Below are 26,511 nucleotides of genomic sequence, written 5' to 3'. Positions count from 1 at the left end.
TTATTACCGTCATTTTTCCAAAATTAAATTCTCTAGAACATCTGTTGAAATATTTGTGCAGTTGTTTGGAATTTAAAAAACAAATTGGGCCAAGTAGTTAAATTAAAAATTTTACAAAAATTACCTCTTCGCTTCCTTTGATGTTCTGGAAAACTACTGCAGATACGTCCGCCCCTGTTGGCTGAGTGCTGAGCGCGACGGACTGTCATTCCTAACGGCCTGGGTTCGATTCCCAGCTGGGTCATAGATTTTCTCCGCTCTGGGACTGGATGTTGTGTTGTCCTTATTATCATCATTTGAACCCCATCGACACGCAAGTCGCCGAAGTGGCGGCAACTCGAAAGACTTGCACCAGGCGAACGGTCTATCCGTCTGGAGGCCTTAGCCACACGGCATTATTATACTACAGATACACGTCTGTGACATGTTTTTTATTAGCTTCACCAGATAAATGACATCAAAAATAAATGAAAATTGTGCTTTACTTTAACCTCTTTCAGTTTTGCGATGGCTTCATATTATAGAAGTTGCTAAATTTCAGGCAAAATCTTCTACTAGCCGTAACTTCGTAGCTAAAAGTTTGCGGACCTATGTTTGTATGAACTGGACCTATGTTTGTATGAACTTTTTTCTTTACTTTTTATTTGTAGAATAACATTTTAAAATATTTGTATGTCTTCGTGAACCACCCTTTCATAGCTCTCTGGGGAGAAGTTGCACGACGTCTATTTTTCTGGCAGTGGGAAAGTAAGCTAATAAACGTGCCTACCGAGGTACCAAATGACGCCTAAGTCGTAACGGCGCCCTCATCCGACGCTATCTGTATGGATACGTGTGGGAACTGCTCCGGACGTGGAGTTCCGCACGCCGTCTTACATAGACGGATAGACGGCGGCCACGGCCCGTTCTGCCCGACCCCTGTGCCCGAGTAGGCCGCGCGGGCCCTGCGGCCTTGCTCCTTGACTTCTGCGCCGACCGGGAAGCACGAGGGGAAAGGTGGCGCGGTGGTGGGGGTGGCACGAGTTGTAGCAGGAGGAGGAGTAGGAGTAGGAACAGGAGCAGGAGTAGGAGTAGGTGGGTCAGTGGGTGGAAGGGGGGGGGGACGGCGAGGGGCGGGGAGGGGGACACGTTTCGGCGCGGCGCGGCGCAGCGGCCGGCCCTGTATGCAGTCGCACCGCGTCTTCCGAGCCGGCGACACCACCTGTGCTGTGCTTTCGCTCTCGTCTGTCTGTCTGTCACTCTACCTGCCGCTGCCGCCGTTGTTTGTGTGTCCTCTGTCACGTGCGAAATCGCCGCGTCCTCTGCCAGACCGCCACGTGCCCGCCCAGAGGTTGCTGTCGGTTATCGCGCCCCCTTCTGCACGTGAGTACGGCGACGCACTGTGTTGTTGTTGTTGTTGTTGTTCCAGAGAGTGCGTCTGCGTAGTAGACTCACAGCTTCCATCCAAGTCACCAGTCGTGGCCACGCACGCCGCACCGCGAATTCTCTGTCAGCAAACCTGAAATTACGTCTTCTTTTTACGCTTCGATGTTGTTAGAACAGAAACATTAAAACAACTTTTATTTTCATTCATGACACGTTTCGAGCGTTTACATCCACTACCTTCGGTGGGACAGTGCATTAAATTATTACTCCTTTTCTCAGCTGTAGTAAATTGTCTCTCTAACCGTCATTTCGCAACAAATAAGTTACCGCGTATCACTCATTATCGTATTATTGCACCGAAGTCATAGATTATTTACAATACCATAGATACTTAATAGATGTTCCAATAAAATTTACGATGTGGATCGTCGTAAATCTAAGGTAGAAAACCACGAAACAAAATCACAAACAGTCTGGAGGTCACGCAAAAGTCGTAGACCACCCTCAGATCTTTCCGGTGGAATAAGTTGTAAGTACCCCTGGCATTGTTTATGATATGACTCTAGTACCATAATATGAAAACAAGTGGCAACCCCCCAAAAAAAACACTAATGTGAGGCAAGGGTCTACCATGAGAATGAGGAGTGTACGCCCTCGAAACACATCGGAAAATAAAATAAAGGTTAGTGACACATGTATTTGTTTTCGTTTGTGTTTTACATCATAAACAGTGGCAGATCGCAATTCGCAATCTAATATGGAGGACTTAACGTTCGACGTTATTGTTCCTTGTGGTTCTGCTATTGTGTCGTGCCTGGACTTTATAAACCATAACAGTGCATAACATCATTCTTCCAGACTATCTTGCTTCTAATCGTTTAGACTGTACCAGGCTTAGCCTGTTTCAGACGTGTTTTTGTAGTGCACTGGCGGAATGAACGTAGGGAATTTCACTTCCTTATAATTTCATCCACTTTTCAACTTGTGGGGAATGTCAACAACGATATTCGTAAACAGTGAGCGCATCCGCGGTTTCTCCCGAGCTTACTGTGGGTGCTGGTCATCCCCTGTCTCTAGATCTGGACTCTTTCACTGGTACTGTCACACACTTAGTCACGTGACTGGGTAAGGAACACGTCGGCCCCTAGATACGGTTATTATTTACATTTCGTGAGGAAGAGTATCCACATGATATTAATCACAGTTTCCTATTTAGAATAGTGTTGGATTGTGGTGGATATTATTGCTAAGTTACTTATCACTAGGAAAGTTACTAAACAATTAAATTTTATGGTAGAAAGTCATGAGGTTTCAGGAAACGTGCCGAAAGTTCTGACAGAAAATAGATAGGGCCTAAAAGCCAGTTCATGTTTCCATAGTGAGGATAAAATTCATCTTCTGTGGATGGAGAAAGAACACAATAACGTGATACATATGTCATCCGCAATGCCAAATGTGACATTTGCATGCTATTACGTGAACGAACTGTCCTTAAGTGTCTTCTGGGCTTTTACTGAATTGTTTGTTTGCATACAGGTTTCAGAGCAGTGTGCCTCTCTATGGAATGAGAGAATTCATTTCGTTGTTTTAGGGTTCTTCAAATGTCGTGCTATTGTCATACCAACCAATCAGCCACCAGTAAAAAGTACATGCGCTCTTGTGAACATCATACGTACAAGAATGAAAGTAAAAATACAAAATTCTGATGTCTGGTTCCCAAGTTTTCCTAAAGTGAAGTACTTATTAAAGACATACAGCGCACAATAATACAGCTATCCATCATCATAAAGGCTTGTAGTTCTATATGAACTTGGAGTTTCTGTCAACTAGAATCCGTGTCGAGTGAATATTTACGGGTGTTGCTAGAGATTGTACAACAGTAACATAGTATCCCAGCTAATAATACACAGCATACAGTTCTGCTAAAAAACTTGTCTTTACTTGACACACGAGTTGAACTCACGACTTTGAAACACAGTATTTAATTATAGCATTCAGGCTGAAAAGCACCATACGAGGGCAACGGTCATTTAATAATCAAAATACTGGGATTTTGCCACCGGGAGGAAATAACTTTCAAACGCTGCTTGTAGCTACAGCATCTGACGTTGTGTGGTAAATAATAGCTACTGCTGTCGCTGAAGAACTGGAATACAATCCTCTCGTCGCAGGCTATCGGTAATATGATGTGCCGTAAGTAATAAGAAGGACCAAACAGTTATTATGGTCTCTCGTTATGACTTTTATAGACTTCTGATCCTACCATAGAGCTGAAAAAAAAATGCTTATTTCTGCGATGCGGTTGAATTCTGTAACAGCGTGGAAGACCGGCCAATGGCAGCACGCTCCACCACGCGGCCAGTCCTAATTGCTAATTATCATCTGCCAACTGTTGCGTCTGCGTCGAAAACGCTTAAGCCTGTTCGTGTTTTAGCCGTAAAAAGATACTGCTCCCTGTACAAAAGATTTTTGGTGGAAAAAAATATAATTACTTGTTAATGGGAATCTCATGCTTCACAAAACGACACCTGATTTGTAAACGTCTTTCTAATGCCGCATTATTATTAAATCAGCTGGCTGGAGTAAGTAACAAGTGAACAATTCTGTTCGAAATGAATGATCTGCTGTGGCACTGGTACGAGAATAGTGTGTACGCCACACACACACGGATGGAGTGAGTGGCCTTCGAGGGGTGAGGGATGCAGCAGGAGGAGAACATACATCCCTTCATTTGATTGACGTTGTCAACAATTGATGCCTGAGGTTATAAATTCTGCGGTCTACCGCAGATGGAAAAACCGAGGCCTCCTGTTAGTATAAAATAACAGCTGACAAGACTATCAGCGTGGAAACAAATCTGCCAGCAGAAATTGAGCGAGTGCATCAGTGCTGTTTGTTCCTCTCACTGAACCAGTGCTACTGGCAATTTTGTCTCTGGCTTACAGAGAGAAAGTCCGTTCAAGATACGTTATCATGCTAATAAATGACAGCTTGTAAATTCTAAATGAAAACTTCATACTATCACTTTTTTAAAAGTTGTAAACTAGCCTTTTCTTATGTGCTCTGGCACTTGTCATTTCCTCTTATGTAGTGTTTCTCATATGTTCAATAAGGTATTTTTTTGAATATATTGTGAGACCTGTTTTTTAAATCTCAGTTCGCACTTTTCATTAAGCTGACAGCTCAATATTACCTACACATCATTCCTACAATATTTCAGTCTGGTATTATTTATAAGAGAAAATTTGTAATTATATATCGTATTTATTTGGATTTGATGTGTATTGTAATTTATAACGAACTGGCAACTAATATAAGGGGCGCTTGATATTCTGTATGTGACGAAGGCTGTTGCTTGCTGTGTGGAATGTAAACAGCACCCTCAGCGTGAACAGGACTATAGGCACGTAAAAGTCGTTTTGAAAACATGTACGTTAAGCTTTCTGGGTCTGCATGACTCGCTAGTAAACGGTATGTTTGTCTTGTCATATCACATTTTAGCTGCACAACTGCTAAACTGCATCCTGCTGTATCCCGTTCATATGTCTGATTCCTATGTTTCTTACTCTTTTAGCAGTTGCGATGCCCATACTACAGCTGAAATCTAGCTAGTTCTGCAATAAAACAGAAATTTCTTTGCGACCGGTTGCTGTGCAATAAAATCCATATGGGGTTGTTTGGTGTGTCCATCCCCGATACAACATTTTCGCAATTGCTGAGCACAATGATTCCCATGGCACTCAAACTGAAGTTTAGAATTTCTGTGTTATAAGGTTTTGGCAGGTGCTATAAAATTGTATACACGCAGTTTCAAAAGAGTGTCGCATATTCTTACAGGATGAAAATTACAAATCTAAAAATAACCTACAAACAGATGTCTGGTAACAAAGCCTTGTTGAAACTCTAGTGGCATTCATCTATCTGTTGACACTACTAGAAATGCTCAATGTGGCTACTTTTTTTATCTCTCTCATTCTTCAGCCGACAACTTCGGTTAAACAAGAACTCATGTACACACATCCAGTTGCCTCGTAGTTGGTCATGCATGAGCCACACGATCCGGTAACGTATGCCTGTTGTCAATGGGTGTGGGAGCATACCAGTGACTTATAATGTCCTTATATCCATAAGGCGCGGGGACTAAGGTCAAGTGAACTGGGGAATACTACTGGACATGCTCTACCAATCCATCACTCATGCTCGTTACAGGTGTAGAGAATCGGGTGCTCCTATTCGTGCAGAAACCTCACCCGTTATATTTCTGCCATTTCCAGAATGAAACATCGGGGCTCCGTTTCGGTGTTTATGTTGTTAGCTCAAAAATGTTCAAATGTGTGTGAAATCTTATGGGAATTAACTGCTAAGGTCATCAGTCCCTAAGCTTACACACTACTTAACCTAAATTATCCTAAGGACAAACACATCCACCCATGCCCAAGGGAGGACTCGAACCTCCGCCGGGACCAGCCGCAATGTTGTTAGCACTCCAGGGAATCACTAAAATCACTAATCTTGCCATGACCCCACCACAACCTCCAAACGACGCATACGGACTCAGATGTACGTGCTATTTCTAACATCAGAATGACAGTGAGAGGACTCAGCACGGAGGCAAAAACAAGCAACAAGAAATCAGTAACTGACGTCAATAGTAAGGCATCTTACATAAATGTTTGCCGACCTTATACGACACAGGTAAAATGGCCCACCTCTCAACAAGAATTTGCTTCCATACATGTGTTTCGAGACGTTTTCTTCGTTGTTTTGACCAGCATTCTCTCTCTAAGAATATGAAGCACTTTAATACCAATAGCACCTTGTATTTCTTCGTGCTGTACACCAATCTGATCGTCTCTACACGTTAGTAATAGATATATCATTTAGTACATATCGTGATATGTATCCCGTCTCTTCTTCTTCCCAATATCTGTACGGAAGCTAATGTCAGGTCAGAAACGTTCCCATTTCCCTTCAGATATACCTGTTGCATAACTGTTCTTCAAGGAATCAAGACACGCTTCTTTTCAATGGAGGCTTTAAAGAAGTACTCCATTTTTTCTCGTTTGCTCTGCACACTGTTTCACATTTTGCTGTGTCACGTGGATTTTGACATCTTACTTCTACACCTGCTTTCAGATATTTCCCACGTTTTTGGTTCCATTTGAAGCACACGCTTGTGAAACAAGTTCTAGATGATCTATCAACCAGTGGTATCAAAGATCAGCACTAACACAGTTCTCTTGTAGAAGATTACTTCTTGTCGGTGAATGTACGATTCCTGATTATTCCGTACTGGCCCAGTTGATAACCTGGTTAAAATGCTCCTACAAATCGTTTGGAGGATCAGCATTCAGTACTCTATCTTTGGACGTAACGCAATCTTCTCCTCCCTGATACATAGGTTACGCTCAGAGGGACCGAGCGAGGTGGCGCAGTGGTTAGCACACTGGACTCGCATTCGGGAGGACGACGGTTCAATCCTGATTTAGGTTTTCCGTGATTTCCCTAAATCGTTTCAGGCAAATGCCGGGATGGTTCCTTTGAAAGGGCACGGCCGATTTCCTTCCCAATCCTTCCCTAACCCGAGCTTGCGCTCCGTCTCTAATGACCTCGTTGTCGACGGGACGTTAAACACTAACCACCACCACCACGCTCAGAGGGTGTTATAGAAAGACGATTTATAATGTGTATCACTTCAGTTTTGAGCGCTCGTCAGTTGTTCAACAGCAGAAGCACTGAGATACAACTAGACTTGTTACTTTTGTTAGCACCTTTTCGTCATTCAGTTCCGTATCACGTGTCACTGAACAAATGCGAACAGAGCAACTTTCCTACGAATATTTGCAACTAGGGCACTGACTCTAACTTTAAAACAAGAGCGCGCCAGTACAAGACAACAGACAGCGAAAATTCACACAAGAGAACTCGGAACAGAAGCGGTGCTGGCGCTCAGTGCCAGCTGCCACCTGTATGTTGCTGCATTGTTGTCACAGAGCGTTACTTCCTACAGTGTTCACTCAGATGAACATGTTCTCCTGTGATCAGGGCCCGTTGCATAATATTCTTCACCGCTATATGAAATGAACATCAATAAAAGCAAAACGGAAACGAGGATAATGGAATCTAGTCGAATTACACTACTGGCCATTACAATTGCTACAACAAGAAGAAATGCAGATCATAAACGGGTATCCTTTGGACAAATATATTATACTAGAACTGACATGTGATTACATTTTCACGCAATTTGGGTGCATAGATCCTGAGAAATCAGTACCCAGAACAACCACCTCTGACCGCAGCAACGGCCTTGATACGCCTGGGCATTGAGTCAAACAGAGCTTGGATGGCGTGTACAGGTACAGCTGCTCATTCAGCTTCAACAGCTTCAACTGAGGACGAAAATGCGACTATATATGTTTAACTTAACAGCAACAGGAATAGCGTTAAATTTTTCCGTGTCTTCTGCTGCTGCTAGTGCAGACTTGTATTGCAGTAAACATTATGCGTTTTGACCTGTGTTGCTGTACTTTCTCAAAATAACGTTTCTATTCCTGCTGTAAGTAACACAGGAAAACCAAAGCGTTTCTGCAGCACAACGTTGTAACTGTACAGACTCATTGTTCTTTGTCGTCCAGGAAAATAAAAATACTGCGCCATTGTTTCAAAGATGGCATAAGTAATCGTGTAATAACTAATACAAAAATATGGAAAATAGCGTTTACCTCATACACACGGCCTACATCAAGAATGCCCAAATCCGCAAGCATACAATACGTAAGCAAATAGGTGAGCGTAAAACACCCAGAACACAGAACACTTTGGTTACATCAGAAGCAAAATCCCATTTCTCACAGATTGCTCTCTGGAATACACGCCATTTCTTCGATACTACGTGAATGAAAATAGTTACTGAATGTTTCGTGAATGAAACTGTTGGTGCAACCAAGAAGCAATAAATATACAGTATATAGCTAACTCTGGCGCTGGATCTGCGACTGTTTCTAGTTTTAAAGTGAAAATAACTCTTAATGCAATTGTAACTTAAATGTGATTGTAACTGATTCCATGTACCACATGCGGAAGAGAAACACGAGCCTCAGATCAGCGTAGGGCGCGGTCATAACATCGAGTGCTGTGCGTCGTAGCTCGTGGAGCCAAACGTCAAAGTATATTCCTTACTTACCCGGGAATGGAGAGAGGTATCGCTCTGCTCCTACCACCAAACGTAAGCTGGACAGAAACTACATACCTCACTGCAAAGTTTTCAGAATATGCCCATTGTTTTACTGGTTTGGAAAGTATCCCAATAGCCATGGGCAATAATAAAAATAAAGCTAATTCACTATCAAGCTGTGAGTTCATCAAAGTCCAGTGAGAAATAATGCATTGGGGAGAATGTGCGTGAAACCCAAAACAGTGGTCTGTCAGCAGAACTAACTTTCAACATCCTAGGACTCAATCAAATCGACCTTCGTCTCCTTGGTTGGGTACGTGATTATGTGGACACGGCAATTGGGCTACGGAACTCATAGCTCTACATTTCGATAACTTAACCAAAACTTCCAGTCGGTGTGATGAATGGTAGGTAGTCTCTAAATGTGGAAAAATGTAAGTTAATGCAGATGAGTAGGAAGAATAAACCAGTAATGTTCGGATAGGGTGTAAGTAGCATCTTGCTTGAGACAATCGAGTCGTTTAAATATCTGTGCGTAGCGTTGCAAAGCTGCATGAAACTGAACGAGCATTTCAGAACTGTGGTAGGAAAGGCGAATGGTCGACTTCTGTTTATTGGGAGAATTTTAGGAAACTGTGATTCACTAGTAAAGGAGACCGCACATAGGACGCTGGTGCTACCTTTTCTTGAGTACTGCTCGATTGTTTCGGATCCGTACCAGGTCGGATTGAAGGAACACATCGAAGCAGTTCAGAGGCGGGCTGCCAGATTTTGTCACCGGCTCGTTCGAATAACACGTGAGTGCTACGGAAATGCTTCGGGAACTCAAATGGGAATCCATGGAGGGATGGCGACGTTCTTTTCGAGAAACACTATTTCGAAAATTTTGGAGAACAGACATTTGAAGCTAACTGCCGAACTGTTCTGCAGCGGCCATCATACATTGCACCTATGGACTACGAAGATAAGATACGAGAAATTAGGGCCCATACGGAGGCATATAGATAGTCGCTTTTCTCTCGCTCTATTTGCGAGTGGAACAGGATAGGAAATGACTAGTAGTGGTATAGGGTTCCCTGCACCACGCCGGCCGGAGTGGCCGTGCGGTTCTGCGCGCTGCAGTCTGGAGCCGAGCGACCGCTACGGTCGCAGGTTCGAATCCTGCCTCGGGCATGGATGTGTGTGATGTCCTTAGTTTAGTTAGGTTTAATTAGTTCTAAGTTCTAGGCGACTGATGACCACAGAAGTTAAGTCGCATAGTGCTCAGAGCCATTTGAACCATTTTGAACCCTGCACCACGCATGCTACGGTGGCTTGCGGAGTATCTATGTACATGTAGATGTCGTGCAGGGCTGCACACGAAATAGTTTAAGAGCCATATAGTTTAAGATATTGATAATCCACCGGTTTTTCTTCTAAGTGTTTGCAGATATTTGTATTTTTACCATATTTAGGCCCGCAGATGAATCGTAGGTGAATACACCCACAATATAGGATGACAGTGTTCCTCACATTCTGCTACAATTGCTCTAACGTGTGGATTTGAATGAAGTGTTAGCAAGCCTTCACTGGTCAAATGCAAATTTACTATTGAGAATAAAATTTGTGCAAGTTAAGGGTCTGTACGTCAGTGAATTAAGGACGGGTGGCGGGGAAGTATAATTCAGTCATGTTTGTGCTCTGCTAGGCGCTGCAATTATCCCTTTCTGTAGCTCATTAAAGGCTGTACAATATTGCAATATTGCAAAACAACGGCAAGACCGCTGCCACCATAAGAAAACGGTACAGCTTCTCGCAGACAGCCTGACAACCAAACAATGCAATATTTACTAAATCGACTGTCTTAACCCATGCACGCGGCTGAGCACACTCTGGGAAAATTATTTCCACGTAGAAACACATGAGAATTTTGAAACTAACAAAAGTCTGCCACAGATATCAGGAGGAGCAAGTTCTCCCTCTCCTCTCCCCTCTGCCCCCTCTCCCACTACCCCCTACTCACTCCAGCCCCGTTACAGATGCCTATGGGAACGTGCATGGCAAGGATTCTTCCCATTCCAGATCATTTTTCCATTCTGTGCGCATTTGGAGTGCGTGGAAAAAAGCCTGCTTAAATTCTTCTGTAAGGGCTGTAATTAGTCTAATCTTGTCTTCGTTGTTCCTTGAAGACCGATACAGTGGAGACTTAACATCGGTTCTTGAACATTTTAAGCACCCTTTTCTTTTTGATAAATTTAGCGTCTGTCTTCAAGTACCTGAGAATTCGGGTTCTCCAACATTTCCGACGTACTCTCCCGTGAGTCAGACGAACCTGTGACTTTTCCTGTTGCCTTTCTTCGGATACGTCGAAAATCTTCTGTTACTAGTATTTGGCACGAGTCTCACATCAGCGGTATTCTAGGCTGGGCCATACAAGTCTTTTGTAACCAATCTCCTTTGCTGACTGATTTTATTTTTCCGGCATCCTACCAGTAAATGAAAGTTTGCCACTTGCTTTGCCTACGACTGAACTATGTGATCGTTACATTTCATACTCCAACAAATTGTTGTCGCCAGTTATTTATATGAGTTGACTGATTCCAACTGTGCTTCACTGATACTGCAATCGTAAGATAGTAGGGGTCAGCGTACATTGAGACGGGAACAATTCAGACTCGTAAATTACGTCTTCTTCTTCTTGTTTTACGGCCTCTGTAGGACCATGGGTAGCCCCTTCGTGGACTGCACTTTTCTCTTCTTCTCCCAGAACCTCTTCATTCTTTCTCTTCTTCTCTCTCACTCTTCTTCCGAGATCTTCAGTGTCCTTTTCTCCTGTCGGCTCCACTGGTGACACTCTAATCTTTTCCTGTATTCTTCTCTGTCGTTGATCTCCGGCATATTGGTCAGTGCATATTCGCTCCTCCAATTTTCCTTTCCTTCGACCTTGAACTCCATTTCCAACCAGTCCTTCCGAAGTTCAACAACCCACTTGGTTCCTGTTTCTCCCCTTGTCCTCCCTGTTGTTTCCCGCACTCTCTTCGTCATTCTGTCCATACTCATCCTAACTACATATCCAGCAATCCTTGCCCTTTTGAGTCTGATTTCCCCGGATATTGATCCGTAAATTACATCTCCACATCTTTTTAACCTGAACGTGCTCAGATCTCCTCACTTTGTCTGGCGTTCACTGCGTATGGACATAACTTTTGACCAGAAAAAGCATTTTATCCCATGAACAGACAAAAAAAAAATTAAAATATTGGGAAGTAGTAGGAGCACTGTCACATCTCTCCCTAGAATGTTTTGGAACATTGTTCCAAGAAACAGCGATGTAATAATATTATGATGTATTTAGTGAACACAGTCGTGGCCGCATATAAGTTACTTTTTATTTTTAGATGACCAGTTTTGATCTACTACAGAGAATATCATCAGATCTACATTCCATGGGGCAGACCAGTCCGTACTGTCTTGGGGAATCCTGCTCTTGTTGTCCACTCCAGCACGGACGGGTCTGCTCCAAGGAATATAGATCTGATGATGTTCTCGGTAGTGGATCGAAACGGACACCTAAACACAAGAAATAACAAGTTTTATGGGACCACGACTGTGTTTATTAAATGCAATATAACCAAGAAGTCTTAGCGGATAGCTCATTTATCTGTGACAGTGAGCCGGCCGGTGTTGCCGAGCGGTTCTAGGCGCTTCAGTCCGGAACCACGTGGCTGCTACGGCGCAGGTTCGAATTCTGCCTCGGGCATGGATGCGTGTGATTTCCTTAGATTTGTTACGTTTAAGTAGTTCTAAGTTCAAGGGGACTGATGACCTCAGATGTTAAGTCCCATAGTGCTCAGAGCCATTTGAACCATTTTTTGTGACCGTGAGCTTTTTGGAGGAAAACGAGTGAATTTCCTTCTGACAGGATTTTGCTTGATGAAAAGAATCGCTAGTAGCTGTAAAAGTAACGAAGTATTAACTTACTTTTTTTAATGCAAGAAATGATTCTCAGCGCAGAACTGTCATATCTTACGAGAACATAGAAAACTAACAACTGGGTACCGCTGTCAGCAGTTACAAAAAATGGTTCAAATGGCTCTGAGCGCTATGCGACTTAACTTCTGAGGTCACCAGTCCCCTAGAACGTAGAAATACTTAAATCTAACTAACCTAAGGACATCACACACATCCATGCCCGAGGCAGGATTCGAACCTGCGACCGTAGTGGTCACGGTTCCAGACTGAAGCGCCTAGGACCGCACGGCCTCTCCGGCCGGCTCAGCAGTTACAGAGCCCGGGATACAGCGAGTGACAAAAAAAAAACAAAAAAAAAAAAAAAAAAACGAGCACGATAGAACACACCATTTAATATTAAAGAGGAGAGAATTGTACGCAAAAGTGGAAAGAAAAGTATCAAGTGATATACGTATGGCCGCAGGGTTTGACTCTTTTGTTGACGCTTCTGTCTACCTCTTCCTTTCTCACAAGTGACAGCTCCACTGCAGTTTCACACCGAAAGAAAAATAAAAAATTCTGCGCTATACTTTTTACAGTAACCAATGTATATCTTCAGGGCTATGAATATTACCTTGAGTGTGTCAGAACCGCGTTTCAGCAAGTTGTAAGCCTGAATGAAAATCTGCAGGCAGGAATACCGACAATAACAGGGCCCTCGTTCTGGGTTCTCCATAAAGCAGCTGCAGCCGGGGCCTAAATAATTCACGCGGCTCACAGGAGCCACGCTCAGAGGTGAATATGCTGCATTGTGGCTGCCAGCGAGGTGCTGCTAATGCAAGAAATGGCAAATTCAAGGGCTGCCGACTTTTTTTTTTTTTTTTAAGAAAAGAAAAGAAGAAAGATCTACACTCGGCTGATTAAAACTGTATGCAGGTGCGGGATTCGAATGTAGACTCGTGTTGCGCCGAGGTAACACTATTAACTGAGCTCACCGCACTGAGTACTGAGAGGGTGAATATCCGAACTCGACACCCCATCTAGCACACAATTTTAACTTTGCGGAAAGTTTATTTTACGACAAACGTCCTGACTAAAATTTCATTGAGAATCAACGTACATTCCTCGGCAGGTCATGCCTGGACATGAAACATGCAAGGAAGAACGGAAAGTATTTCAAGCGATATTGACGAGGCGCTATCTCTGATGTGGTCAAACTGCTAAACAGGTCAATCAGTTGGACTCAGCGCACAGCTCTTCCAAAATGAGGTTCGCAACTGCTCCATCTTGATCGGTAACATATTTCCAAGTCCAAGGACGTCATACCGACGGCGTATCTTCAGTCCCCTAGACTTAAATTATTCAAATTTTTTATCAGTCATATCGCGTATGATTTGTAAGCTATATCTGGCTTCTATAACGCATTTAAATAGAAATAGCTTTATTATCTATATCTTCATTTTTAACCGTTCTCATATATAACCACTAGCTGGCACCGCAGTTGCTTGTCGTATTCTGCCAAGGCTATCTGAACGTAATTAGTATGTCGAAACCACTTATGGATGTATAAATTACACACGATTATCACTGATAATAAAGCTACTACACTAATAGCTATACCAGCCTATGTTAGATATAAATGGAATGATCAAAGTGATTCCTCCGTTTTCCATAGTGATTGGGGCCGTCTGGAGACTGAAAACGGCACAGAGAATGGCGTGATACAAGTCATTACTATGATAGCTAAAGGCAGAATCATCAGCAAACGGTTCGCGAAGAACGGCAGCATATGATAGTGGACTTAAAACGTCTCACACCCATGAATTAACTACATTACCACACTATCAGATGTTAGTACGTAATAGAGCTTCTCTGGACATACGTATTTTTACGGTGTTAATAAGATCATCAAGGATAGCGTTTCTGAAGAAGAGAAATTTGTTAACATCGAATATAGATTTAAGTGTCAGGAAGCCGTTTCTGAAAGTATTTGTATGGAGTGTAGCCATGTATGGAAGTGAAACATGGAAGATAAATAGTTTGAACAAGAAGAGAATAGAAGCTTTCGAAATGTGGTGCTACAGAAGAATGCTGAAGATTAGATGGGTAGATCACGTAACTAATGAGGAGGTATTGAATAGAATTGGGGAGCAGAGGAGTCTGTGGCACAACTTGATAAGAAGAATGGACCGGTTGGTAGGACACGTTCTGAGGCGTCAGGGGATCACAAATTTAGCATTGGAGGGCAGCGTGGAGGGTAAAAATCGTAGAGGGACACCAAGAGATGAATACACTAAGCAGATTCAGAAGGATGTAGGTTGCAGTAAGTAATGGGAGATGAAGAAGCTTGCACAGGATAGAGTAGCATGGAGAGCTCCATCAAACCAGTCTCTGGACTGAAGACCACAACAACAACAAGAACAGCCTTTGCACTTGACGATAGCGAAGTTGAAATACGTGTATTCCTCTTGTCAGTCGGAAGGTTTTGGCGATAGGTTTTATGTTATCAGCGTGTCCCTTGTAAGTAAAAGTTCTGAAAAATTGAGTCAAATGTGCGACAATGCGGCAGTAATATTGCTTAAGAATTCCGTATGTCACTTGTGAAGTTCTGGGTTGAGAGAGACACTGCAGTAGAAGTTACCCAGTGTCCAATACCTGTCACAAAACAGCAATCCACTATGCACAAAAGAAGTCGGCTTACTATAAGATGCACATAAAACGTAGTTGACTGTAGCTTTAGACTGTAATTGAATGGAATAGTTAGGAGGACGCTTTTGTCCGTCGGTGAATGTCGACGAACTGATGATGATAAATATGATGCTGAAATACTAAAAAGATTTCATTAATATCAACGACACCGGGAGCATTTACATTTCCCTTGTATCATGACCGCAAATAAGGCAGTGTTTACGAAAGAAGGCTAACACAGAATGACTAGACTCCATCTAAAAATAAGCAGCCGATAGCAGAACCCCATTTACTTCAACTATAAGTGACATAACAGCGTGGAGGACTACCTCCATCTTTTCTATCGCAATCAAAAGTAGTACAGAAAGGACCAATCCATCGGACTCATCTTGCAGGTCGCGAATGCAACGATGCCTGGCGGTTTCCGCCTGAGTCGGCTTCATTTCCCACTCCAGCTGGAACCTCTGTGCTCATCCTTATTTTCCATAAGGGAGAAAAATTTACGGGCCTCGCAGTGACAGATGTGAGCTTGGAGTTGGAACGGTTAGGTATGTATGCCAGAAAAAACTGAACGCAATTAAAGATACGTCTCTTGTTAGTCACGTGAAATTTTCCACAAATCAATACTCCGTCGACTGTGAACACTAAGATGACGGAAAAGGAAGACGTTCAAGATTTCTGAATCTACAAACAGTGTTTGATATCTCCGACAGAAATCGATATGAACGGAAACGAGGTCGATAGAACCAGGTGGGCGCCACAAAGCTTGATTACTGGTGTCGCCGGCTGCTGCCACGTGGGATGATTCTCCGAATACTGACTGGGGAGTCGTACTGCACCTCACATGATCCTAATGTAGCATTTACGATTGCATCTTTTGTACTGCTTACTCGCTTACATCAGCATCTCATGAGGTCCTGAGAGTTACGACAGGATAACCAGGTGAGTACAGCATTTCTCCACCTCTGAAAAGAATTTGGCTCAGCACCACGCCGTAATTTATTAGCAAAAGGACGGTCGTGTGGAGAATCAAACAACACTTGCGAGCAGATTGCGGAATCCTTTGAATGGAGATGCAGTGTTTTTACCTTGGCTGGAGAGCCAGCGGAAAGAGTAGAAGTAACAACAGAGTTGCCTTAGAGAGGAGTGTTGATACCCTTGCTGCTCACTTTGTATGTTAATGAAGCTCTAGCCAATGTTAATAGTAATCTCATGCCTTTTGCAGTTGATGCAGTTATTCAAAATGAAGTACTATCCGAAAAAAGACTCCAGAAATATATACAGGAATGTCTAGATAAGATTTAAAAGGGCTGCGCAGATAGGAAACTTGCTTAAAATGTACAGAAATGTAAAATAATGGGCTTCACAAAACACAGAAAAGATGTGCTGTATGACCACAATATCAACGAGTCACAATTGCAATTAGTCAACTAATAAGAATAAAAAAATTAAACTAAACTCCTCCCGCACAGGCCATGAAGGCCCAAAGGTACCGACTGGCTGCCGTGTCACCCTCAGAACACAGGCGTCACTGGATGCGGATTTGGAGGGGCATGTGGTCAGCACACCGCTCTCCCCGGACGTATTTCAGTTTCGGAGACCGGAGCCGCTACTTCTCAATCAAGTAGCTTCTCAGTTTGCCTCACAAGGGCTGAGTGCACCCCGCTTGCCAACAGCGCTCGGCAGACCGGATGGTCACCCATCCAAGTGCTGGCCCAGCCCGACAGCGCTTAACTTCGGTGATCTGACGGGAACCGGTGTTACCACTGCGGCAAGGCAGTGGACGTAATATTTTGTGGGTAGACAAAAGGGAATGCAGCCGCCAAAAATAATAAGATTGACAGGAAGATTGATCCACCAAGCGGGAATGGCTGACGAGAAAAGCAGACCATGTGGCAAGCCAGTACTAAGCAAAGAAGGGTTAGCTGAATGGTGGAAGGAATATATAGAGAGCCCATTTAAGGGAAACAAACTTAAGGACAGTATTTTGAAGAGATAAGAGGAAGTACTTGAAGATAAGATAGGAGACACGAAACTGCAAGAAGAATTTGATAGAGAACTGAAAGAGCTGATTAGAAACAATGCCCATAGAGTAGAAGGCACTCCCTCAGAATTATTGAGAGCGTTGGTTGACCCAAGGTTGATAACACTATTTGTCCTTGTGTGCAATACATGTTAGAATTAATGTTTAGGGAGAACAAATAAAGACTGTAAGGTTTGTCAGTAACATCGTAATTCATTCAGAGACGACCAAGTACTTGGAAGAGCAGGCGAACGGAATGGATGGTGTCTTAAAAAGAGATTAGATTACTAAAATCTACAAAGGGAAAACAAGGTTATTGGAATATAGTCGAATTAAACTAGGAGATGCTAAGGGATTTAGAAATGAGATACAACAAGTGGGAGATGAGTTTTCCTATTTGGGCAGCGAAATAACTGACGATGGCCGAAGCAGAGACGAAATAAAATGCAGATTGGCAATAACAGGAAACACATTTTTGAAAAAGAGGGAATTGTTAACATCAAGTATAAATGTTACAAGGTTTTAACTGGAGATATTTGTATGAAATGTAACCTTGCGCGGGAGTGAAATGTGTATGGTAAGCAGTTCACACAAACAGAGAATAGAAGCTTTTTAAAAGTGGCGCGTCAAAAGAATGTCGGAAGTTATATGTGTGAGATGAGATATCAAATCGAATTGAGGAAAAATGAAGTTTGTAGCATAACATTACTAGTACAAGGAAGCGGTTGCTAGGAAACATCCTGAAACATCAAGGAATCGTCAGTTTGGCAAGGGAAACAAGCATGGGGGAAAAATTTGTAGAGAGAACCGAGGCTTGAATGCATTAAGCAGTAGGTTGTAGGCATGTAAAAATGAGGAGGCTTGCACAGGATAGACTAACGTGGACATCTGTATCTATCATTCTTCAGGCTGAATAAAGTGGAAGGAACACATGTACCCACTCGCAGGTAAAACATGTAGCGAACTTTTGTTATGATTCTGGTAAAGTACAATCTACATCTACATCTATACTCCGCGAGCCACCTTACGGTGTGTGGCGGAGGGTACTTATTGTACCACTATCTGATCCCCCCTTCCCTGTTCCATTCACGAATTGTGCGTGGGAAGAACGACTGCTTGTAAGTCTCCGTATTTGCTCTAATTTCTCGGATCTTTTCGTTGTGATCATTACGCGAGATATATGTGGGCGGTAGTAATATGTTGCCCATCTCTTCCCGGAATGTGCTCTCTCGTAATTTCGATAATAAACCTCTCCGTATTGCGTAACGCCTTTCTTGAAGTGTCCGCCACTGGAGCTTGTTCAGCATCTCCGTAACACTCTCGCGCTGACTAAATGTCCCCATGACGAATCGCGCTGCTTTTCGCTGGATCATGTCTATCTCTTCTATTAATCCAACCTGGTAAGGGTCCCATACTGATGAGCAATACTCAAGAATCGGACGAACAAGCGTTTTGTAAGCTACTTCTTTCGTCGATGAGTCACATTTTCTTAGAATTCTTCCTATGAATCTCAACCTGGCGCCTGCTTTTCCCACTATTTGTTTTATGTGATCATTCCACTTCAGATCGCTCCGGATAGTAACTCCTAAGTATTTTACGGTCGTTACCGCTTCCAATGATTTACCACCTATGGCATAATCGTACTGGAATGGATTTCTGCCCCTATGTATGCGCATTATATTACATTTATCTACGTTTAGGGAAAGCTGCCAGCTGTCGCACCATGCATTAATCCTCTGCAGGTCCTCCTGGAGTACGTACGAGTCTTCTGATGTTGCTACTTTCTTGTAGACAACCGTGTCATCTGCAAATAGCCTCACGGAGCTACCGATGTTGTCAACTAAGTCATTTATGTATATTGTAAACAATAAAGGTCCTATCACGCTTCCCTGCGGTACTCCCGAAATTACCTCTACATCTGCAGATTTTGAACCGTTAAGAATGACATGTTGTGTTCTTTCTTCTAGGAAATCCTGAATCCAATCACAAACCTGGTCCGATATTCCGTAAGCTCGTATTTTTTTCACTAAACGTAAGTGCGGAACCGTATCAAATGCCTTCCTGAAGTCCAGGAATACGGCATCAATCTGCTCTCTAGTGTCTACGGCACTGTGAATTTCTTGGGCAAATAGGGCGAGCTGAGTTTCACATGATCTCTGTTTGCGGAATCCATGTTGGTTATGATGAAGGAGATTTGTATTATCTAAGAACGTCATAATACGAGAACACAAAACATGTTCCATTATTCTACAACAGATTGACGTAAGCGAAATAGGCCTATAATTATTCGCATCTGATTTATGACCCTTCTTGAAAATGCGAACGACCTGCGCTTTCTTCCAGTCGCTAGGTACTTTACGTTCTTCCAGCGATCTACGATAAATTGCTGATAGAAAGGGGGCAAGTTCTTTAGCATAATCACTGTAGAATCTTAAGGGTATCTCGTGTGGTGTCACCGCCAGACACCACACTTGCTAGGTGGTAGCTTAAATCGGCCGCGGTCCATTTAGTACATGTCGGACCCGCGTGTCGCCACTGTGTGATCGCAGACCTAGCGCCACCACAAGGCAGGTCTCGAGAGACGATATAGCACTCGCCCCAGTTGTACGAGGAGATTGCTAGCGACCATACGGACGAAGCCTTCCTCTCATTTGCCGAGAGCCAGTTAGAATAGCCTTCTGCTAAGTCCATGGCTACGACCTAGCAAGGCGCCATTAGCCTTACCTACTTTGAGAGTTATAGTATAAATGTCTCAAGAAGAATGCTGTAGTCATCAAATAATAAAGTTAAGTATAAAGCAGCTACGTACTTTTCTTGCTACCATTCAATAGTTATCCTGTTCCAGAATTGACGCCCGTCGGCGTGAGTGTGTACGCGTGCCTTTCTATCGGCTACCCGTCACTGTGGACTGGCTGCCTTGTCAGTCCACTTCATCTCGTCTGGTCCGGATGCTTTTACGCTACTAAGTGATAACAGTTGTTTTTCAATTCCGATATCGTTTATTTCAATATTTTCCATTTTGGCGTCCGTGCGACGGCTGAAGTCAGGGACCGTGTTACGATTTTCCGCAGTGAAACAGTTTCGGAACACTGAATTCAGTATTTCTGCCTTTCTTCGGTCGTCCTCTGTTTCGGTGCCATCGTGGTCAACGAGTGACTGAATAGGGGATTTAGATCCGCTTACCGATTTTACATATGACCAAAACTTTTTAGGGTTCTTGTTTAGATTGTTTGCCAATGTTTTATGTTCGAATTCGTTGAATGCTTCTCTCATTGCTCTCTTTACGCTCTTTATCGCTTCGTTCAGCTTTTCCTTATCAGCTATGATTCGACTACTCTTAAACCTATGATGAAGCTTTCTTTGTTTCCGTAGTACCTTTCGTACATGATTGTGATACCACGGTGGATCTTTCCCCTCGCTTTGGACCTTAGTCGGTACGAACTTATCTAAGGCGTACTGGACGATGTTTCTGAATTTTTTCCATTTTAGTTCCACATCCTCTTCCTCGGAAATGAACGTTTGATGGTGGTCACTCAGATATTCTGCGATTTGTGCCCTATCACTCTTGTTAAGCAAATATATTTTCCTTCCTTTCTTGGCATTTCTTATTACACTTGTAGTCATTGATGCAACCACTGACTTATGATCACTGATACCCTCTTCTACATTCACGGAGTCGAAAAGTTCCGGCCTATTTGTTGCTATGAGGTCTAAAACGTTAGCTTCACGAGTTGGTTCTCTAACTATCTGCTCGAAGTAATTCTCGGACAAGGCAGTCAGGATAATGTCACAAGAGTCTCTGTCCCTGGCTCCAGTTCTGATTGTGTGACTATCCCATTCTATACCTGGTAGATTGAAGTCTCCCCCTATTACAATAGTATGATCACGAAACTTCTTCACGACGTTCTGCAGGTTCTCTCTGAGGCGCTCAACTACTACGGTTGCTGATGCAGGTGGTCTATAGAAGCATCCGACTATCATATCTGACCCACCTTTGATACTTAACTTAACCCAGATTATTTCACATTCGCATTCGCTAATAACTTCACTGGATATTATTGAATTCTTTACTGCTATAAATACTCCTCCACCATTGGCGTTTATCCTATCCTTGCGGTATATATTCCATTCTGTGTCTAGGATTTCGTTACTGTTCACTTCCGGTTTTAACCAACTTTCCATTCCTAATACTATATGCGCACTATTTCCTTCAATAAGAGATACTAATTCAGGAACCTTGCCCTGGATACTCCTGCAGTTTACCAATATTACGTTAACTTTTCCTGTTTTTGGTCTCTGAGGACGGACGTTCTTTATCAACGATGATAATGTCCTCTCTGGTAAGCCGTCAGGTATTTTATCGTTTCGCCCAAGGGGGGGTCCCTCTAACCTAAAAAACCCCCGTGTGCACGCCACACGTACTCTGCTACCCTAGTAGCTGCTTCCGGTGTGTAGTGCACGCCTGACCTGTCTAGGGGGGCCCTACAGTTCTCCACCCAATAACGGAGGTCGATGAATTTGCAACCATTATAGTCGCAGAGTCGTCTGAGCCTCTGGTTTAGACCCTCCACACGGCTCCAAACCAGAGGACCGCGATCGACTCTGGGCACTATGCTGCAGATATTAAGCTCAGCTTGCACTCCGCGTGCGATGCTGGCTGTCTTCACCAAATCAGCCAGCCGCCGGAAGGAACCAAGGATGGCCTCAGAACCCAAGCGGCAGGCGTCATTCGTTCCGACATGTGCTACTATCTGCAGCCGGTCACACCCAGTGCGTTCAATAGCTGCCGGAAGGGCCTCCTCCACATTACGGACGAGACCCCCCGGCAAGCACACTGAGTGCACACTGGCATTCTTCCCCGACCTACCCGCTATTTTCCTGAGGGGCTCCATAACCCGCCTAACGTTGGAGCTCCTTATAACTAATAGGCCCGCCCTCTGTGACTGTCGGGACCTTGCCGGAGAATCGGCCACTGGCCCAACAGGCGAGGCATCCTGTGGTGGCTCGGAAACGATGTCATCACCACTAGGAAGCACCCCGTACCTGTTGGAAAGGGGTAAGGCAGCTGCCACGCGGCCAGATCCCACCTTCGCCTTTCGGCCAGGCACGCGCAAGTCCACCACTGTCCGCCATTCACCCTGGAGTGATGGCTGACCGGTAAGATGCTCACTGCCGGAAGACGCAGCGACATCAGGGGTTCCATGTGATTCCAAGGCCACCGAAGTAGGCATAGGTCTCACCACAGTTGCCCCAACGCCACTACGAGCCGACGCCTGCGCCTCGAGCCTAACAGACAAAGCCTCCACCTGCCCCCGAAGAGTGGCCAATTCTCCTTGCGTCCGCTCACAACAACCACAGTCCCTACACATGACTATGTTTACCCTACTCTATACGGTGACAAATTCCCAAGATAATCTTCTGATGAGCTACTCTGATAATCAAGAAACACTCACTGAAATACGAGACGCGAAAACTACGCTAGGTTTTCCCAGAAAAACTATTTAAAAGCTAAGCGCAGCAAATAAGTACAAAAACGCTTTATACAAACAGTACTCGCTGCTGCTGGTGCTCTCGCTCTGGCTGTCACAAGACAACTGCTGATTCAAGTGACTAGTGGCTAACGGCCGCGAAACAAACAAAAGACGGTTTTAGGGCGCTTTCTGTTCTAAACGATCAAGAAAACACTAAGAAATCTAACACGAAAACTACGTAAAGTTTTATCAAGAACTGTTAGTTACTATGCAGAGCAGATAAACACAAATAGAATCCCTTCCTTAGTGGAAGGTCGTAAACAAAATGCAAAACAAACGCTTTATACAAACAGTCTGATTACAAATGAAATTGTTTAAAAAGCATTAATGCAACGCATCCTGGAATAATGCTCAAATGTGTAGGAGCCATATGAATTAAGTTTAAGAGGGAGTATTGAACGTATATTGCAGTATCTTTAGCGCTGGAAATTCAGTGATTTGACCTCAGACCGGACATTATTTTGAAGTGAGTTGCATCGAAAATATGAAAACATAAAGTTTTACTTAACTGATTACCTTGATGTTGGTGTCATTGTCTTCTTTAGGGCCGTGGTAACTTCCGCAGGTTTTCTTCTAGTACGGAGCAAACTAACTAACGAAAGGATTGTGAAAATAGGATAATTTTCGAAATACTAAATGAAGTAAAGTATCTGAACCATTAAACGTTTGTATTCAGCAACATTTTACATACTATGAGAGCACAATTTGAACTAACAAAACAAATAATGTATCTGCCTTCGTTAGCCTCACAAAACGACTCGACTTTCGTTTACACCCGCTTCCCGTCAAGTCTCTGCACAATGAAGAAGACCAGAGATATTACAGAAAGCAAAAAGTTTAAAGTTTTGTCAGAGACAATCACTGGTACATATTTAGCAGCATGTATAGAAATCAATTTATATTACTTTAAATACGTGGAATTTAAATATTTAGGCCTGAAATAATTGGTGTTTTTAAATACGTGGAATATAAATATTTAGGCCTGAAATAATTGATTTTTATATGGTCATATATTTTTGTATGAATTTTACAATATGTAATTGAAGATAGCAATTCCGTATGGTATCTTGGGATTCCTAATGCGTCATTACACTGATTGCATTATAATACAAAGAAGGACAGCACGGAAGCTCACAGGTTCATTTGGGTCACTGCAGAGTACCACATAAATGTTGTATACTGAATTGGAGACACCTGATAATAGACGCCAATTATTCCACTGTTGGTGGACGTGGTTGAAAATATTTGAGTATTGGATGTATGGATTTTGGAAGCAATCATAGTTGATTCGATCGTGTTTGAGGCTAATAGTTATCTTGCTGTTGAATCTAAATATTAATGGCTTTTAGCACTGTCACTGTGTTATCATTCCGCAGCGAATGTCAGTTGATTAGTTCATTAACGCAACACGAACAACCGTCGTTCTACAATTAGCCATAGAGGGTAAACTTGGGGATAAGCCAGCATATAGACGAGATAATATACATTTAGACCATCTTAAAATCATTCTCGCAAACAGGGATTGTGACGTGGTGACAAAAAACCACTACCAACTACAAATAACTCATAGATTACTGATGTCGCATTGGTTGTTGTATTGTAACCTCCCCACCGCAATTTTGAAAGAAAATACAGCAATACTTAATAGAAATGGGAGCCAAGTGTAACCTCCCCACAAAAATTTTAAAAGAAAAGGACGATACTAATTAGAAATGCTGATGGACATGGCTCTATGCGTAACCTGCCCACAATGAAATATACTGACAATGGCAACAAAAATGTGAAATTCGCAATCTGACTCAAATATAAATCCTTCAAAAAATTAAAGTCCATTCAGTGACAAGAAAATTCAATTAAACCGAAATATCGGTTTTTGGCCCTGTGTAAAACAATCAGAATTAAAGTCTTACCTCAGAATAAATGGATGTCACATATCTGCTCTTGTTGTTGCGCACCGTTTGGAGGAACTGCATTGCAAATAATAATATTGTCTTTTTTTTTTGTGATTCTAGTGAAATTTTTCTTCAAAAGAAGTGGAATGAAATGGGAAGTGCAACGAAATCTTGAGTTCAATAAAAAATTAAATTTTTGAGAAAATGCTTTTGAAATAAAAAATTATTATTGGGAGACTTGTCGGAGAATAATTACAATAAATAAAATTTTTCATTATCTAATGATTATATTAATTAACAGTATACCTTATTCCTCATCTTGACCAGTGTTGCCGACCGCCTACATCACACAACCGCACTGGGCTGCTACTACTGACCGACCGCTCTGCATGACGACTACAGACTGAGTACTGCTCTCAACTAGACCGAGCTACCGACTCGCAACGACTGACTGACTCGACTGACTCACAACGACTACTGACGGACTGAGCACCGCTCGCAACACTCGCGCGGTCAAGCGCATACTCTCTGGTCACAGATGCTACAATGCCTCGCCATCGCTGCTATGTTACATACGTGTTTCATAACCCTCCACTGGGGGGGCAAAAATTTGGCAGCGATGGTGAGTCATTTGGACTTGCCAAGCGCGGCAAAATTTTTCTTTAATTAACAAAATCCTACAACTTACAGAATATTTAAATGTTGTACACACGCACTAAGTACAAAATATTATCAGACAAAGACAAAATGTGAATACTAAACATAGTAGCAAATCAGAAAAAAGTATATACAAATTTTTTGACAGATAAAGTGCACAGGCACTGAAAAAATTCTTTAGCATATTCAGAACAAATAAACAGACTGGCAAAAATATTATGTTGACAAGTGACATAAGTGTACTCGCATTGGAGTTCAGCGAATCGAAAAATGTATAACCTATGAACATAAATGATGTTACCAAAAAAATTTTTTCTTTATGTGACAAGAATCAGGATAGGAAAGGGAAGGATTGCATCATGGTTGTAGCACTTTAGATTGCACACAGCTGCTCTGAAAGTCCATATCTTTCCACAGAAGTACAACACCAAGTGACACAACTTGAAGATCTTTTCCCATCAGAATTTATCAGTGTAGCCAAGACACTGAACTGTCGTAGTAATGTTCCATGTTTTCATTTTGGCAGTACATTACATACACCAAACAGTGGGACCATAATAATGTCTTCATCGCTCATGGTGGTGGACAGCATGTCGTGTCAACACCACGCTCTTACAAGGCACACCAACGTAGAATTAGTGCAAAACCAAATATAGTGCTCCATGATCACTGGGATAAACAGGACAAATGGACATTGCAGTAATTCAGGGTAGTTAGCTTATGAGTATAAGCACATTATGTCACATAATATTGACAATTACAGACTTAATTAGTAGTTTGTGGCATTCATAGCCCAGTTATTGAACATTTCTGTACCAAGTATGTAGTATTACAGAAAAATGTTCATTAATTGTTTTACATAGAATCAGTAGTCTTCTTTTCCTAGTTACAAAATGTAGCATGGTTAATTAATCATTTGTCATTCCAATATAGTAAGAATCATTAGCCTTCTCCTGATTACAAAGCATTATGAAACAATCACATTCTTTTCCAGTTACAGAGTATAATTAAGAATCATTAGCCTTTTCCTAATTACAGTTAATTAATTATTTGTCATTAATTAATCATTTGTCTAATTACAGATAATTAATCATTTGTATAATTACAATTAATTAATCATTTGTCGTTAATTAATCATTTGTCATTCTAATATAGTAAGAATCATTAGTATTCTCCTAATTACAAAGCATTACTAAACAGTACCATAGCTAATTAATTGTGTCATTCCAATGTAGTAAGAATTATTAC

At 42.5% G+C, this 26,511-nt stretch overlaps 1 protein-coding gene and 1 pseudogene across 1 annotated transcript in view; one reads left to right on the top strand and one right to left on the bottom strand.

Annotated features, from left to right (window-relative positions):
* The first annotated feature begins 1,163 nt into the window (after positions 1–1,163).
* LOC126417046 (uncharacterized) overlaps positions 1,164–26,511 on the top strand; it is a 327,822-nt gene continuing 302,474 nt past the window's right edge. Inside the window, exon 1 of the mRNA XM_050084937.1 lies at positions 1,164–1,362. Within this exon, the coding sequence (XP_049940894.1) occupies positions 1,164–1,362 (199 nt within the window). The remainder of the gene's footprint in view (positions 1,363–26,511) is intronic.
* LOC126417375 (5S ribosomal RNA) lies at positions 16,828–16,945 on the bottom strand (annotated as a pseudogene).

Source organism: Schistocerca serialis, chromosome 8, assembly GCF_023864345.2.
Source record: "Schistocerca serialis cubense isolate TAMUIC-IGC-003099 chromosome 8, iqSchSeri2.2, whole genome shotgun sequence".
Lineage (NCBI taxonomy): Eukaryota > Metazoa > Arthropoda > Insecta > Orthoptera > Acrididae > Schistocerca > Schistocerca serialis.
The sequence above is the reverse complement of the archived record's forward strand: the minus strand, read 5'-3'. Positions and strand labels throughout refer to the sequence as shown.